Source organism: Acomys minous, assembly GCF_964271855.1.
Source record: "Acomys minous genome assembly, chromosome: 1".
Taxonomy (NCBI): domain Eukaryota; kingdom Metazoa; phylum Chordata; class Mammalia; order Rodentia; family Muridae; genus Acomys; species Acomys minous.
In genome coordinates this window covers 187,425,522-187,434,005 of record NC_140483.1, presented here as the reverse complement: position 1 = coordinate 187,434,005, position 8,484 = coordinate 187,425,522, and the positions used below count along the sequence as shown (strand labels likewise).

The following is an 8,484-nucleotide window of genomic DNA, read 5'->3' as shown; positions in this document are numbered from 1 at the left end:
AAAGAACACTTTGGCACTCCAGCAAGTGGCCAGGCCCCACAGACAGAGAGATGGCTCACTCCAGCTGCAGAGAAACCGAGAAGCCATCAGCTTCGGTAAGTCACCTGAGAGGTACCCAAGGGGAGAAGAGTGAAGGACCGGCAGGCCCATCACAGAAGGCTCTAGAACCCTGCCTAGTGCCACTCTAGATGCCTTGAGAAGAGAAGCAGAAAATGAAAAGGGAAATGGCCTGGCTCACTGCCGCCCCATAGTCGTCAGGATTCTCATCCTTTGGGTATCCCAGGCTTCCTTCTTAGTAGCCATAATGCCCCTGTGTAGTCCATGAGAGAAATGGTGGGTGGAGAAGATCCAAGCCTTAGAGGGAAAAGTAGAGATGCTTATTAAGGAGAAAAGGAAAGAGACTGAGACATAGGCAGAGGAATTCAGATATGAGAGTGAGACAAATTCTCAGACCCAGGCAGAGCCCCCCACACCAGCACCTGAGGAAAGGGAAAGGGAAAGGGAAAGGGAGAGGGAAAGGGAGAGGGAAAGGGAAAGGGGGTTGCCTAGGATGGTTGGAAAGCCAACCCTAGCTTCTCCAGCGAATGCAGGAGAGGTCCCCGGAGGTGATAGGCACCCCCGAAGGTTCTAGAGAAGGGCAGTGGAATCCCAGAGACATCTTCCATTGGAGAAGATGGAGGCAATCGGTCATCTCCTATGGTGTGCGTTCATCCTAGGTGAGGGAGACTCTCAATTCCTGGCCCACCGCCCAACCAGGATTAATCCCCCAAGACTGGAAAGGTGTGGCAGGAACAATCTTGGAACCTGGTCCTGGGTGGCCATGGCAATGCTGGTGGGAAGAGGCTGAAAGGAAGGCCTGTGAACAGGGAGATGGGGCCAGAGGGACTGCTAGCTCCCAGGATCAGAGCTAGGTGAAAGTGGCCATGCTGGTTTAGAGAGGCAGGTGGAATCTGCTGTGGGACACGTTGGCAACTCTTTCCTAAGAGCTGGAAATGCTTGGGCTGGGGCTGAAGAATCAGGAAAGGGGTCTGAATCATTTGCTAAAGCTCCACACATGTTTTGCAAAGGCTGACTTTGCAACCAGTGACTGACTCTTTTGTCTTTCCCAAGGCTCCTTGTGAGGTGCGCAGGCTGGATCTGAGTGCGCCTTCCACGCCCTCCTTGGTGGAGAAACTAGATATGTCTTTGGATGACATCATCAAGCTGACCCAGAGGCAGCGAGGCCGAGTTGGCCGTGGTGGCCGCGGGCACAGGGGTGCTGGCAGGGCCTGCTCCCCGGGAGGCCCCAGGGGCGCACTGAAGGCCGCCCGGCGTGGGCATCGCGGTGCCTGGCCTAGGAGGAACGGGCAGGCACCCTACAGCAGACGCGGACAACTTCCAGGCAAGTGGCAGCACGACCAGTTCCACAGCGCCTTCCCGCGTGGAGCCAGCCTGGACTCCTCTGGGAGGCTGCTGCTGTCCAACCTGCACTTCCAAGTGTCAGACGCTGATATTCAGAACCTCTTTGCTGAATTTGGACCGCTCAAGAGAGCAGCTGTGCACTATGATCGCGCTGGACGAAGTTTAGGGACAGCAGATGTGTGCTTTGAACGCAAGGCAGATGCCCTGAAGGCTAGGAGAGAGTACCACGGTGTCCCTCTGGACGGGCGTCCTTTGGACATCCAGCTTGTCCCATCCCAGGTGGAAACACAGCCGAGCCATGCAGGAAGCGCCAACAGAGGAGGCATGAGTAGAAACCCTGCCTCTGGGTGCTCTGCTGGGAGAGGCCCCTGGAGAGGGACCCAGAGAGGCAGCAGGGGAAGAGAGAGAGGCACCTGCAGCAACTCCAAGCAGCAGCTTTCTGCAGAGGAGCTGGACGCACAGCTGGATGCTTACGCTGAAAGCATGGACACCAGCTAAACAGCCCAGCCAGTCCACACAAACCACAGGACCCAGAGGGCTCCTCCTCTGATCCCTAGAGGGAGGGGTGGCCACTGGACTGTGCAGACAATGCTGGGTTGCTCAGTCTTCATCGCTGACTCATTTCTTCATTCCTGCCTTTCCATGGGCCTAAAAACTCTTTTAAAGACTTTGTCTTTTCCCCTCTGAAAAAGGGAGCTGCAGAGCTGAAGAGTACTGGCTGTTCATCCAGAGGGCCTGCCTTCAATGTGATGACAGCTGGTGCCATCTCCCGACATGTAGGTTCACACCCTGGAACAATACTGTATCCAGAATCACTCAATAAACGAATAAATAAAGACACTTTTGAAAAATGGACAACAGTCGTGTTTTGTGCTGAGTTATTTCGGGGGATATAATTTACTGGTGGCTCTTGTGCAGATGTTATCATTTCCACCTTTGCCGTAATAAAATAGAAACGTGTGTGTTTGTGTGGGTGGGTGGGTGTGTGCATGTGTGTGTGTTTCTGTACTGTGTGTTTATGTGTGTGTGTGTGTTTATGTGTGTGTGTGTGTGTGTGTGTGTGTGTGTGTGTTGTGTTGTGTAAATAGTGGGGAAAAAAGGAAGTGCTATGTCATGATCTCTAAGAGTGAGTCTACCTGTAAAGGCAGGGTCAGCTCCAGGAAAGGATGGATTAGAGATATGGCTGAGTGTGCTGCTCATGTTTATGATGCTAACCTTAGAAAAGAAAGAACTTCTAAGAGTCTTTGGAAAAATCAAACTGTCAGATGTTTCAACTGTGGTAAGCAAGGCCTTCTGAAAAGGAATTTCAGGCAAGGCATTCCTAGAAGCTAGGGTTTTCCAGGGAGAATGCCAAGAGAAGGCCTCAGCCTTGTGGACTCTGCTGGATGTGTGTCAAAGACCAGCCTTGGACCAATGAATCCAGATCAACAAGAAATAGTAGGCAAGGCAATCCTATGTCACAGTAGGCCCAGGGTCTCCCAGAGCACCCTGCCACCCCCATCCTTGCCCTCTCCCTACACCCACACCACCACCAAAGGATGAATCCCGTTGGTGTGTTCCCTGTCTGGGTAGGAGAATCCCATCCACAGAGCCATGAACCAGTTCATGCCTCTTGTGAAAACAGCATGGTTCTGGGTGAAATGAAGGAACTGGACAGCTTCAGTGGATAAAAGAAAAGGCTCAAGAAAGACCAGCAAATGCATGATTTGCCCATGGGCTACAAATGAGCAGACACCTAAGCTAAAAGTGAAAAGAGCCGGCAAAGGGGTTGGAAGTGCCATGGACACAGAGGCAGATGAAACAATGAATTCCACCCAAACCTTGGCCTCTTCAGGAGGTAAACATCCATCTTCTAGGGACTGGAGCTTTATCTCGTTGGATAAAACAAAGTGGGGGACGGCTCAAATGGGTAAGGCCAGAAGGAGAAATAGGAAAACTAAGGCCAGATGTGGCTCTCCTAGCCATGAATTAACGTCTAAAAACTAAAGTCTCCTTCTTAAAGAAATGGAGAGTTTTATTGTTTGGTATGAAAAACCCAGCTAAGAGCTTGAAAATGGTTTCAGTCAGGCCAAAGGGTTACTACAGTTCCCACTTGTTTTCTAAATCTCTAAGAGTTGGAGTCCTTTGGAGCTAGGATAAAAGACTGGGAGCAGGCTGGTGGGAGCGCATGCCTTCCTTCTTAGCAGAGGCAGGCAAATCTCTGTCAAGTAGTGGTTTCATAAATTCTAGAGTTCCAAAGATGAGAGAGGTGCTGGTTCTCACCTGGAAGCCCACCCCTACCTGGTAGGCACAGACCTTTGCAGCCAACACTGACGAGGCAGAGGCACAGGCAGATAAAGAAGAAGTACAAAGAATAGGGTGGAGAGAGGGGTGATTGTGTAGGGACTGGGAGGAATGAGAGAATCGACTGGGATTTATATACAGAGTAAAGAAATGAATGAGAAAAAGAAGAAGAAGAAGAAGAAGAGGAGGAGGAGGAGAAGAAGAAGAAGAAGAAGAAGAAGAAGAAGAAGAAGAAGGAAAAGAAGGAGAAAAAGGTGACAAAGAAGAAGTGGAAGAAGAAGAGGAAGAAAAAGAAGGAGAAAAGGAGGAGAAGAGGAAGAAGAGGAATTAGATGATGATGAAGATGATGAAGAAGAAGAAGAGAAGGAAGAGGAGGAGGAGCAAGAACAAAATCAACAATAAGATATACAGGCAAAGCACACCAGCAACAACAAAACACACCAACAACCAAACCTATTACAATGATCACATTTAAAGGCTGCTAGTAAATATCAGGCTGAAACACAAGGTGGATTGTTGCAGGAGACTTGATCCCATTGTGAACCCTGAGATGTGAGCTATCAAACCGTTTCCTTGTATGAATTACTCTCTTTCCCTGTGGGTCAGCCATGTTGGTCCGGATAGCCTTGGCTGTCCTGGACTGGCTTTGTAGACCAGGCAGGCCTGCAACACACATGGATCCACCTGCCACCCCAGTGCTGGGATGAAAGGCCTGTGCCATCAAGCCAGGCACAAACTCACACTTTGAATCCAAGGGCTTTCTGCCCTGAGGGCTTGATCAACCCACCCTAGGGCAAGGGGCGGATCTAGTAACCAGCTGACAGAGATTGAACTGAAAGGCGGGGCTTGGAGTTGAAGGGTATTTAAGAAGGCCAGGAGAAGAAGACAGACGCTTTGGCTTTTCCCTCTTGGCCTATCCAGTGAGCTAGCAGGCCTTTTCCTCCTGGGCTGTCAGGTGAGCTAGCCAGCTTTTGGCTTTTGGCCTTTTGGCTTTTGGTGTTTTCGGCTTTGAGATTTGGGGTGGTTTTTCTTTGTTTCTTTGTTTGTTTGTTTGTTTGTTTGTTTGTTTGTCTGTCTGTCTCTCTGTCTGTCTGTGTGTCTGTCTGTCTGTCTGTGGATTTTAATGATCTACCTATTTATTTGTTGATTGATTTTTATCTTTTTCCTTCAGGCCGTGAGCTGGGTAGGAAGACCCCTGTGTGCTTTCTCTGCCCTCTGAGCTAGCAAGGCTTCACCCCAGCATCTGGCTGCTGAGTCTTCCTCAGAAAACTTGAAGGATTGGGGCTTTCTTCTGTCTTGGAAAGAACACTTTGGCACTCCAGCAAGTGGCCAGGCCCCACAGACAGAGAGATGGCTCACTCCAGCTGCAGAGAAACCGAGAAGCCATCAGCTTCGGTAAGTCACCTGAGAGGTACCCAAGGGGAGAAGAGTGAAGGACCGGCAGGCCCATCACAGAAGGCTCTAGAACCCTGCCTAGTGCCACTCAGGATGCCTTGAGAAGAGAAGCAGAAAATGAAAAGGGAAATGGCCTGGCTCACTGCGGCCCCATAGTCGTCAGGATTCTCATCCTTTGGGTATCCCAGGCTTCCTTCTTAGTAGCCATAATGCCCCTGTGTAGTCCATGAGAGAAATGGTGGGTGGAGAAGATCCAAGCCTTAGAGGGAAAAGTAGAGATGCTTATTAAGGAGAAAAGGAAAGAGACTGAGACACAGGCAGAGGAATTCAGATATGAGAGTGAGACAAATTCTCAGACCCAGGCAGAGCCCCCCACACCAGCACCTGAGGAAAGGGAAAGGGAAAGGGAAAGGGAAAGGGAGAGGGAAAGGGAGAGGGAAAGGGAAAGGGGGTTGCCTAGGATGGTTGGAAAGCCAACCCTAGCTTCTCCAGCGAATGCAGGAGAGGTCCCCGGAGGTGATAGGCACCCCCGAAGGTTCTAGAGAAGGGCAGTGGAATCCCAGAGACATCTTCCATTGGAGAAGATGGAGGCAATCGGTCATCTCCTATGGTGTGCGTTCATCCTAGGTGAGGGAGACTCTCAATTCCTGGCCCACCGCCCAACCAGGATTAATCCCCCAAGACTGGAAAGGTGTGGCAGGAACAATCTTGCAACCTGGTCCTGGGTGGCCATGGCAATGCTGGTGGGAAGAGGCTGAAAGGAAGGCCTGTGAACAGGGAGATGGGGCCAGAGGGACTGCTAGCTCCCAGGATCAGAGCTAGGTGAAAGTGGCCATGCTGGTTTAGAGAGGCAGGTGGAATCTGCTGTGGGACACGTTGGCAACTCTTTCCTAAGAGCTGGAAATGCTTGGGCTGGGGCTGAAGAATCAGGAAAGGGGTCTGAATCATTTGCTAAAGCTCCACACATGTTTTGCAAAGGCTGACTTTGCAACCAGTGACTGACTCTTTTGTCTTTCCCAAGGCTCCTTGTGAGGTGCGCAGGCTGGATCTGAGTGCGCCTTCCACGCCCTCCTTGGTGGAGAAACTAGATATGTCTTTGGATGACATCATCAAGCTGACCCAGAGGCAGCGAGGCCGAGTTGGCCGTGGTGGCCGCGGGCACAGGGGTGCTGGCAGGGCCTGCTCCCCGGGAGGCCCCAGGGGCGCACTGAAGGCCGCCCGGCGTGGGCATCGCGGTGCCTGGCCTAGGAGGAACGGGCAGGCACCCTACAGCAGACGCGGACAACTTCCAGGCAAGTGGCAGCACGACCAGTTCCACAGCGCCTTCCCGCGTGGAGCCAGCCTGGACTCCTCTGGGAGGCTGCTGCTGTCCAACCTGCACTTCCAAGTGTCAGACGCTGATATTCAGAACCTCTTTGCTGAATTTGGACCGCTCAAGAGAGCAGCTGTGCACTATGATCGCGCTGGACGAAGTTTAGGGACAGCAGATGTGTGCTTTGAACGCAAGGCAGATGCCCTGAAGGCTAGGAGAGAGTACCACGGTGTCCCTCTGGACGGGCATCCTTTGGACATCCAGCTTGTCCCATCCCAGGTGGAAACACAGCCGAGCCATGCAGGAAGCGCCAACAGAGGAGGCATGAGTAGAAACCCTGCCTCTGGGTGCTCTGCTGGGAGAGGCCCCTGGAGAGGGACCCAGAGAGGCAGCAGGGGAAGAGAGAGAGGCACCTGCAGCAACTCCAAGCAGCAGCTTTCTGCAGAGGAGCTGGACGCACAGCTGGATGCTTACGCTGAAAGCATGGACACCAGCTAAACAGCCCAGCCAGTCCACACAAACCACAGGACCCAGAGGGCTCCTCCTCTGATCCCTAGAGGGAGGGGTGGCCACTGGACTGTGCAGACAATGCTGGGTTGCTCAGTCTTCATCATTGACTCATTTCTTCATTCCTGCCTTTCCATGGGCCTAAAAACTCTTTTAAAGACTTTGTCTTTTCCCCTCTGAAAAAGGGAGCTGCAGAGCTGAAGAGCACTGGCTGTTCATCCAGAGGGCCTGCCTTCAATGTGATGACAGCTGGTGCCATCTCCCGACATGTAGGTTCACACCCTGGAACAATACTGTATCCAGAATCACTCAATAAACGAATAAATAAAGACACTTTTGAAAAATGGACAACAGTCGTGTTTTGTGCTGAGTTATTTCGGGGGATATAATTTACTGGTGGCTCTTGTGCAGATGTTATCATTTCCACCTTTGCCGTAATAAAATAGAAACGTGTGTGTTTGTGTGGGTGGGTGGGTGTGTGCATGTGTGTGTGTTTCTGTACTGTGTGTGTGTGTGTGTGTGTGTGTGTGTGTGTGTGTGTGTGTGGTGTGTTGTGTAAATAGTGGGGAAAAAAGGAAGTGCTATGTCATGATCTCTAAGAGTGAGTCTACCTGTAAAGGCAGGGTCAGCTCCAGGAAAGGATGGATTAGAGATATGGCTGAGTGTGCTGCTCATGTTTATGATGCTAACCTTAGAAAAGAAAGAACTTCTAAGAGTCTTTGGAAAAATCAAACTGTCAGATGTTTCAACTGTGGTAAGCAAGGCCTTCTGAAAAGGAATTTCAGGCAAGGCATTCCTAGAAGCTAGGGTTTTCCAGGGAGAATGCCAAGAGAAGGCCTCAGCCTTGTGGACTCTGCTGGATGTGTGTCAAAGACCAGCCTTGGACCAATGAATCCAGATCAACAAGAAATAGTAGGCAAGGCAATCCTATGTCACAGTAGGCCCAGGGTCTCCCAGAGCACCCTGCCACCCCCATCCTTGCCCTCTCCCTACACCCACACCACCACCAAAGGATGAATCCCGTTGGTGTGTTCCCTGTCTGGGTAGGAGAATCCCATCCACAGAGCCATGAACCAGTTCATGCCTCTTGTGAAAACAGCATGGTTCTGGGTGAAATGAAGGAACTGGACAGCTTCAGTGGATAAAAGAAAAGGCTCAAGAAAGACCAGCAAATGCATGATTTGCCCATGGGCTACAAATGAGCAGACACCTAAGCTAAAAGTGAAAAGAGCCGGCAAAGGGGTTGGAAGTGCCATGGACACAGAGGCAGATGAAACAATGAATTCCACCCAAACCTTGGCCTCTTCAGGAGGTAAACATCCATCTTCTAGGGACTGGAGCTTTATCTCGTTGGATAAAACAAAGTGGGGGACGGCTCAAATGGGTAAGGCCAGAAGGAGAAATAGGAAAACTAAGGCCAGATGTGGCTCTCCTAGCCATGAATTAACGTCTAAAAACTAAAGTCTCCTTCTTAAAGAAATGGAGAGTTTTATTGTTTGGTATGAAAAACCCAGCTAAGAGCTTGAAAATGGTTTCAGTCAGGCCAAAGGGTTACTACAGTTCCCACTTGTTTTCTAAATCTCTAA

At 50.8% G+C, this 8,484-nt stretch overlaps 2 protein-coding genes across 2 annotated transcripts; both read left to right on the top strand.

Annotated features, from left to right (window-relative positions):
• The first annotated feature begins 1,159 nt into the window (after positions 1 to 1,159).
• LOC311596758 (THO complex subunit 4-like) lies at positions 1,160 to 1,917 on the top strand. Its single transcript, XM_084780541.1, has one exon. It carries the CDS (start codon positions 1,180 to 1,182, stop codon positions 1,897 to 1,899), a length of 720 nt encoding a protein of 239 aa, XP_084636667.1. The 5' UTR covers positions 1,160 to 1,179; the 3' UTR covers positions 1,900 to 1,917.
• Positions 1,918 to 6,149: 4,232 nt separating this feature from the next.
• Positions 6,150 to 6,907, top strand: LOC311609122 (THO complex subunit 4-like). Its single transcript, XM_084801907.1, has one exon. It carries the CDS (start codon positions 6,170 to 6,172, stop codon positions 6,887 to 6,889), a length of 720 nt encoding a protein of 239 aa, XP_084658033.1. The 5' UTR covers positions 6,150 to 6,169; the 3' UTR covers positions 6,890 to 6,907.
• The last annotated feature ends 1,577 nt before the right edge of the window (positions 6,908 to 8,484 follow it).

What these genes read in the sequence shown, in the direction of transcription:
- LOC311596758 (XM_084780541.1), top strand. Translation starts at nt 1,180, where the DNA reads ATGTCTTTGGATGACATCATCAAGCTGACCCAGAGGCAGCGAGGCCGA.
- LOC311609122 (XM_084801907.1), top strand. Translation starts at nt 6,170, where the DNA reads ATGTCTTTGGATGACATCATCAAGCTGACCCAGAGGCAGCGAGGCCGA.